Source organism: Clarias gariepinus, chromosome 8 (assembly GCF_024256425.1).
Source record: "Clarias gariepinus isolate MV-2021 ecotype Netherlands chromosome 8, CGAR_prim_01v2, whole genome shotgun sequence".
Lineage (NCBI taxonomy): Eukaryota > Metazoa > Chordata > Actinopteri > Siluriformes > Clariidae > Clarias > Clarias gariepinus.
The window spans coordinates 9,058,494-9,067,361 of record NC_071107.1 but is presented as its reverse complement, the minus strand read 5'-3'; the positions used below and the strand labels follow the sequence as shown (position 1 = coordinate 9,067,361).

General features: G+C 36.3%; 1 protein-coding gene across 3 annotated transcripts in view; it reads right to left on the bottom strand.

Annotated features, from left to right (window-relative positions):
- Positions 1-2,436: 2,436 nt before the first annotated feature.
- Positions 2,437-8,868, bottom strand: part of LOC128528988 (gamma-aminobutyric acid receptor subunit pi) — a 60,658-nt gene continuing 54,226 nt past the window's right edge. For 2 of the 3 annotated variants that reach the window (XM_053502257.1, XM_053502258.1), the window contains exons 7-10: positions 6,824-6,961; positions 4,665-4,817; positions 4,101-4,294; positions 2,437-3,456 (exon numbers count right to left, since the gene is read on the bottom strand). In XM_053502257.1, the coding sequence (XP_053358232.1) occupies positions 3,100-3,456; positions 4,101-4,294; positions 4,665-4,817; positions 6,824-6,961 (842 nt within the window). In that variant the 3' untranslated portion in view covers positions 2,437-3,099. The remainder of the gene's footprint in view (positions 3,457-4,100; positions 4,295-4,664; positions 4,818-6,823; positions 6,962-8,868) is intronic. The other variant, XR_008361004.1, reaches the window with a different exon arrangement.

Below are 8,868 nucleotides of genomic sequence, written 5' to 3'. Positions count from 1 at the left end.
CATTGCCCTTGATATTGAGCTCTTTAGAAGTTAATCTAAATTTAAGTACGGCCTCCGTGCTGGGCTTTAACAGTAAAATTATGAACACCTGACGTATCTTTAGTCAGTCATCCTCTTCTAGCTGCTTCATATATCATCAATATGGCTTTTTTTTTTCCCGCGAGTAAGACCGGCCTAAATGAGTCTCTCGGCAGGGTGCCACGGCTGTTTAGACCAAATGTTACAAGGCTTGTCTCAAAATCCCTAACTGTCCTAGCAATCCAGTGACCTGTCAAGGGCACAGCGGATACATTATAAAAGAACCCAAGCTCCTGTGTGTGCCATTTTTCTGCAACCAAGCATGATCTTGGCACCTTTTCTGCTTGTAAAATGGACTATGAATAATTTAATTTTAAATCATATGAAATCATTTGCACTGGCTTGCACTGAGAGTTGATCCTCATAATGTGTGAGAGAGGGAGGAAGCCAAGGCCGAAAAATTTACTGAGGTAATAAAAAGAGCAATAGCTTTATTTGCCCCCTGCAGCACTGACCAGAATTTCAGCCGGCTCACTAAGAGACCTTTTCCACATTCCCAAGAGAATTAGATTAAATTCTTTGATCGTTCTTGGTCGCTCGACTCCGTGATGTCATATGTCTTAATCTCCTAAGAATTGGCTACACATTAGCCACAAAATGGTACACTGTATTCACAAATCACTTAGGATGTACTTTTGACTCCCATACAAACTATGCCAAACTGTCACAATGTACCTACAGAGTACCAAGGACACCTCACAAATTGCTATGAATTGTCAAGACTCGTCAGGAACTGTTACTATTTCTCTTAAACCCTCTAAAATTTCTCAAGACTTGCCATATCTACTATAGTCATGGACATTTAAAAAGTAAACCATTTTTTTAGAGGATTTTATTAGCATCCTGTCAACACACCTGTCAACACCGACCTGGCTACCCCTGGTAAACCTTCTAATGAACATCTTTCTTATTAACATTTAAATCCAAATAGTGCAAAACTTTACCTCATCGACTTTAGCATATCCAGAGAAAATACGCATTTAAGTCTGAAACCTTAAATAACTTCATCCTCTCTTTAAGTGCACTACATAAAAACAAGGCGTTCTAGCACACCTCATAGTGCACTACATGTATATTTTAAATGCAGCACTATACTGTATTAGGACTGTAGTGATTTTTAGCAGAACCGTGGCGATTCTTGACTAATCATGAGTTGAAATTCTAACGATTCAGGAAGGGTCATAGTTAATTTGTGAAAAATCATTGAAATTCAGAATATTTTGGACCGACTAAGAAGGTCCAGTAAGTCCCAAAGCATTCTATGATCTACCAACAAATAACTTACATACTGCTATAATGTTTTTCAGTCGGTTACTACATTTAAAACTGCAAACTAGCTGGAAAGAAATTTTTGTCTGATGAGATTTCTTCCCAGGCGGCACAGTATCTTAGTGGTTAGCACTGCTGCCTTGTACCTTTCCCATTCCCAAGACATTCTGTGAGCATGAAGTTTGCATGTTCTCCCCGTGCTTGGTGAATTTCCTGCGGGTACTCCGGTTTCCTCCCACAGTCCAAAGGCATGCGGATTAGGCCAATTGGCATTCTTAAACTGCCCGTACAGTAGTATGGGAATGTGTGAGTGAGTTGGTGAGCGTGTGCCTCGTGCCCTAACTGTCCTGAGATAAGGTCCAGGCCTTCTGCAACCCCATATACAGGATAAAGGGATATAAATTATGAATGAGTGAATAAGATTTCTTCCAAACTGCAGCGAACTATAACAAACTTCCTGTTGGTTTCCCTAGGATTTTTTACAATCTTGATATCATACAGGTTTGCGATAGAAAAAAAAAAAGTAGAAACACTGTAATGCGTAGACAAGAAGGGAAAAACTCATTAAATGTCTGTGGCACATGAGTATAATACAAAAAAATGTGAGTATAATACAAATATATATATATATAAATAAATCATTAGCAGGGACATTTTGACGTTTTTAAAGCAATACTGGACTACTATATGTTCCTAATTTCTTAGCAGTGAGAGCAAACACAAATTTAATTCCTCTGAGTGAAGGATATGTGAAAATGAAGTGATCAGTTAGAGGTATTTGAGAGATACTGAAATCAGCATAATTTTATGCTAAATGTGTAGGATACACTTAGTTTCTTTAAAAAAAAGGTTATTGTTTGCTTTTTTCTAGGCTAACAGGCAAATTATCTGATGTGTTGTGGTCTCAGTTTAATATATTCCTACAGCATTTTGTTATTTTATTTAATATACTATTAAATAAAGTATATTCTGATATACAATATAATATATATTTAAACATATAGTTTGATTTCAAATAGATTTTTCTAATAAATTAGTGTAAAGATCGAGAAAGTTTGTACACTGATGCCCAAATATACAAAAAAAAAAAAAAAAAAAGTCAGTTAATTAATGGTAATTAGGTTTCACTACAGTTTTAGACAGTTTATTATTATAAGCAACATGTGGCAGGACATGCATTTTAGTTTTGTAACAATTACCGTAAGCATTAACGTCGAGCTGGTTGCTTGTTGCTTAAAAATCCAAACTATTCACGTAGCCAGTGCATGCTTTTTCATTAATTCACCAAGCTGCCTTGTCAACTTTGTTACGCAAGGGGAATTCTTGTAACATTCTTTTTTCCCTTAATATATTCTATTTATTCTTGTTAGCAACACTGGCACCTCTGCATTAAAGTTGAAGTCAGGTGGCATCCCAGTGCCTTCATCCTAATTAGCCTCTTCCTTTAACATCTTATTGCATCATTTGGCATGTTACACTTTCATCTGTTTCTATAAAACAATAACGAACCTGATCCACGAAATGGTACATTGATGAGAAGGGCTTGTACACCCACTCAGACATGTAAAATATGCAAAATAAAAACCACTCGCACCATCATGCATATTCTCTTAATTTCACTCGGATTTTCAGCAAAAAAAAAGGAAAAAAGAAAAAAAAAACACACACACACAACCCAGACACATACAGAAACTAAGATTATTTCATGCTCAGTCAGACATGAGGTGCATACTCTTCCAACTCTGAGGCATATTAAAAATAGAGATAGTAAGTCCAGTAGAGCAGGTTGACTACGACAAAGGAGAGGGGAAATGTTACACGAGAGTAGTTGTCTATGTAATGTGGATTCTCCACATGACAGCAGTTCACAGAGCGGAGCGTCTGTCGAATGAGGGACAGGTTTCTGATGCAGCGGTTAAGAGGATCCTCCAGGGCCGCTGGGTTCGTGGGTTCTGAGTGAGAAGGGGTTTGTGCCATGAGATCAGGCTCTCCACTAGGTGTCGATGTAGGGGCAGGGTTTGGAGAGTCCTTCCGACGCTTTGCTCGGCTCGAATTTCTGGAGATGGTAGTGACGATACCGTTCATCTCCTCGTCACAATCATGCATGTGCTGAGATGCCGAGAGACAGATAGAGCGAGAAAGAGAGAGAGAGAGAGAGAGAGAGAGAGAGATATACTATGATGACCAGAACCTTTTAAATATCAACACGTCTGCAAACTGTGATGATACAGTATCAAAGGAGGGTTTTATATAATAAAAAAAATTATAATAACATATACGGAGCAAAAATAACTTTAAAAGGGTGAAAAATCTGAGATTTTTTTTCACTTACAATAAAGTTCAGTTGGAAACCTAGTGCTCATTGGAGTATGATTGGCTTTTATATTTAATTACAAGATTACACATCACTCTACACACGTTGCATACTTGCACATGTCAATTTCTTAAAACTATTCTCAAATGTTCCCCATGATGTGTATCCAGAGCGGAGTATATTGTTATCATAAAATTAATTGATAAGGGTGAAAAACTACTATCTGTGAATTACAAAATTGTTACGGTTACTATTTATTTAACATATTCACTGGTCCTGTGCTTAATGTAGGGTTAAAGCTATATAATTCCATTACTTAATAAATTAAAGTGTATAAATAACTCTAAATGTAACATGACTGTTGCTTATATCAACATGTATACATTTTGAAATCTAAAACATTAAAACAGCAAAAAAAAAACATTTTTTGTGTTCTCACCGTAAGCGCACTGTTGCAGTCTGGGTGCTGAAGTGTGCAGAAGTGAGCAACTGCGTACTCTATCAAGGCTCCAAAGATGAAACTGAAACAAATTCCCAAATACACATCTATCGCCTTGATGAAGCAGTTAGCATTGGGTAGGGACGTCCTCGCACCCATCATCAGAGTCGTCATTGTTAAAACTGTCGTAACTCCTTTAACGATGAAAAAAAAAACATGGCGGACAAGGAGATGATAAAAACAACTCTGATTATGACCAACCTAAGAAAGATACCAGAGCTGCATGCACTAAAGTATCAGATGGAGCAGTTTTTTCTAATATCCATAAGCAGCTTCATTTCCAAAATATAAAGGCTAACAATAAGTTAATCTGAAGCAAACTCTGCTAGGAGAAAATAAGCAATGGCAAATCATTTTTTAACCAAAATGACAGTCAAAGTTTTTTAGCAAAAGTGACATTGCTAGTAATTCCTGGTTAGGCTTTAATAAACATTATGTTTTTCAATGTGTATGTCCTGCCTCATAGATAATAGTTGAAGCATGTAATTGATGAAGATAAGGTACCTATGCATATGCGAGCAGGAACAGATGATTGGCTTATCCAGAAGGACACCCAGGACAGCACGACTAGCAGGCTGGAGGGCACGTAGGTTTCCAGGATGAAGTACAAAATGCTTCTTTTCAGCTCAAAGTGGAATATAAGTTTAGGATAATTACCTGAGTGGAAAGATATCATATCGGAATTAAAGATAAGTCTCAGTGATTTGTTTTATTTGTCTAAAATTATTTTAAAAATAGAAAAACCATGTGTGAGAAATGGTGCCAGCTAAAAAAAGTTCATATTAATACAGACAGACCTAATGTTTTATTTTTAAAGTTTATAACTAGAAGCAAGGCCAGGAATGTCAAATTACAAAAATGAAATAAATGAGCTTTAAGCTCTGTTTCCAAAATTATATAAAATGTGCAGTAGTCATATAAATTAACAACAAATATAATTAATAGTAGTACTAGGATTAGTGTAGTGCATCTCAAAACATTACCATCTCAAATCTCAAAAAAAAATATTTTCACCTGTATTTATTTAAGAAAAACGAAACTCATATCTTCTAGATTGACTACACAAAAAGTTTAATATTTCCATATTTTCAATTATGTTCAATATTTGTTTTGGTTCAGCTTACAGCTTGTGAAAATCAAAAATTCAGTATCTAAAAATATCAGAATATAGAAAAACACAACCATTTACCATAGAGAAAGTAAGTTAATTTATGCACTCAATACTTGGTCAGGGCTTCATTAGCACAAATTACTGCATCAATTCAGCAGGGCATGGAGGCAATCAGCCTGTGGCACTGCTGAGGCATTGCTGAAGAGCAGGTTGCTTTGATAGCAGCCTTCAGCACGTCTGTACTGTTAGGTGGGGTTGGGTCTTTCTTATGAGAATATGCTATAGATTCTCTATAGGGTCATTCATGTATTCAAAACCTGGTAGACAGCTGCATTGGTAGACAGTTCCGTTGGACTCAATCAAAACACAGTGGACCAACACTAGCAGATGATGTGACACCCCAAATCATCACTGATTGTGGAATCTTTCCACTGGAGTTTAAGCAACTTGGATTCTGTTCCTTTTCACTTTTCCTCCAGACTAGTAAACCTTGATTTCTAAAAAAATGCTAAATATTGCTTTATTTCATATGAAAAGAGCATTTTGGATTACTAAGAAACAGTCCAGTTCTTTTTCTTCTTAGCCTAGGGAAGACAATTCGGACATTGTCTCTATTTCAGGAGTGGCTTGAGCTAGGAATGCAGCAGTTGTTGTTGTTGTGTGTGGTGGCTCTTTATGCACTGACTCCAGCCTCACTTTGTTCCTTGGGAAGCTCTCCCAAGATCTTAAATTGGCTTTCCTAGGTAACCTTCATAAGGCTATAGTCATCCACGTTGCTTGTGCACCTTTTCCTGCCACACTTTACTCTTCCAGGCAACTTTCCATAGATATACTGGTGGAGGGAGTTGATGATTGTTATCTGGACATTTTTAATTCAGCAGTCTTCCCCATGCAGGTATTGGACTAGACTGAGAGATACATGCTATTTATACTGTACGATTATTAATTTACTTAAACTTTAAATGAAATATTCTAATATTTGGAGATACTGGATTTTAATTTTTCTAAAATCATCAAAATGAAAAAAAAAAGGCTTGGAATTTTTTACTTTATGCATAACAAATCCAGAAAATATGAGTTTGACTTTTAAAATTAAATAACAAAGAAAATGAACCTTTTTTTAAAATATGCAATAATCTCCTATCTGCTATTTATGCTCTAAAGCCTTCACAACGGCTCTGAGCTGAGGTGCTGTTTGTTAATTGGTAATTTCTGAAGCTGGTAACTCTAAATGAACTCCTCCTCCACAGCAGAGGTAAATTTTGGTCTTGATTTCCTGAGATGGTCTCATGAGAGCATGTCTTAAAATAACAACTAACTAATAACTTTTGATTGGTACTGTATATATATATATATATATATATATATATATATATATATATATATATGTATATATATATATATACAGTATATATATATAATGTATATATTGAATACACATAAAACTACCAGTGCTGTAAAATATTTAAAAACAAAAAGGAAAAAAAAGAAGTATTGTTCTTTTAGCTCTTTGAAGCTAACATGCTTGTACAGTATTACAGTTTGTGTGTACCTGTCTCATACACTGCCTCCGAGGCAGAAGTGTAATGATCCTCTACTGTGTATTGGGCCAGACGCAGAGTGTCCAAGCCACTGACCGACTCATTGCCTCTTGCCCAGTAAAACATCACATCATTGACATTATAACCCCCTGATGGAGAGAGAGAGAGAGAAAGTGACGTTGCACAGAATCACTGGAAAAAAGAGATTTAGAAATGGATCCCACAGAGTAAATACTACCAAATCTATGAATCATGGATAAAATTATTCTTTTTTGAAAATCGTAATAGCATATACATATTCCTGTAACTTATCATTTAATTTCAAAACTGTAGATTTCAGAATTACACATTGATTTATTGTGCTATACTGAGTTATTTTACACCACTGAAACCAGTAACAATGTATTTCCTCAAGAGGGAGCTCTGTAATAAAAAGTGATTAAAAACTATCCTGACTTCTTAACGCCACTTATAACAAGACAGCAGATGCAAGACTTACTGCTGTGTGCATTCTCACACAAATCCCCTGAAGCTAAAAGAAGTGGCTGATTAAAGGTATACCTTGAGAGCAGCACAAACAGTACAGTAGCTATCAGACCTTTTCTCTTTATGGGTCCGTCATATAGACATAAATTCTACACCTTTAGACGGAGATACACAACAACATAAAGGCAATCTGTAATGGATAAGGGTCAATGCCTGTCTCTTTACAAAGGAAATGATCTAGCTATAAAGTAGTTCTGCACAGTGAAGAATGAAAATGTTCTACATAAGAAGACCTAATACCTTAGATACCATGACTCTACATTGAATCTGATTGTCTTAAACAAAAACAAAGCATTTTATATTACCTTGTTCTTATCTAAGAAAAAAATAGTGCTGCAACAATGACTTTTATATCTTAGCCTCAATAAATACATAATTCAGCATAATCTCAATTCAAAAGTCATTTTTGGTGTTTTACCAAATGTGCTATTGCATCCCCCTACTCCATTACTGCTTATTTTCCTCTAATAATACACACTGTAATGTCTTATTTCTTCTTTATTTCACAGTCCTGCTATTTAAAAAAAAAATTCTTCACATACTCTCATCGTTTCTATCGATTTATCCCGTATACGTACAGGGCACTAGGGGGCCTGGAGTCTACACCCTGGATGGGGTGCCACTCACACACTCTTTCACGCACTACAGACAATTTTGGGAAAGGCAAATAGCTTAATCTGCATGGACTGTGAACGGAAACCTGAGAACCTGAAGAAACCTGAAGAAACCCAGCAAGCATGAGGAGAATGTAAACTCCATGCACACAGACCAGATGGGGAAATTGAACCCACAACCTGAAGGTGCAATGCGACAGTGTTAACCACTAAGTATGTTGAAATGATGAAAAGTTTCAAGCTCCTTTAGGATTTCCACATTTTGTTGGACACACAATACTCCACAATGAAAAAGTTAAAATACAGTAGTATTTTTAAGTAAAAAAGTATTTAGACTCTTTGTTATGACACTTGCAATTGAGCTCTGGTACATTTTACACCTATGAATGGTCATTCAGATGTTACTTCAATTCTCTAATTTAATTCATTGGACACAATTAGGGAAGGAACACTTCAACTCCAGTCCTGGAGGGTCAGTGTCCAGCACAGTTTGTGATTCTCCAACATCTAAACACCCAGCACAACCTAGTAATAAATAGATTAGTTAAATCAAATGTGTTTGAGCAGAACTGTGTTGGACAAGTGCCCTCTAGGACTTGAAATAAAGATTCCTGATAAAAGGTGAACAGCCAACAGTCTACACTGATTTGGAAAAGGATCACCTCCCCCTAAAATGACTTGCAAACTCAATCAGGTTTAGATAATCACCTTCCCAATGGCACACAAAGCTATTTAACTTTCAACTGTGATCAGCTGTGGTCATTTTAATTAGCTCAGAATGAAAACCTAGAGATTTCAGTCCCTGGTAGTGCAACCAAAGCAAACAATCAAGTGTGGCAAGGCACTGTCAAAAGATCTCTGGGATACAAAGTTAAGCACATGCACAAGTCAGGAGA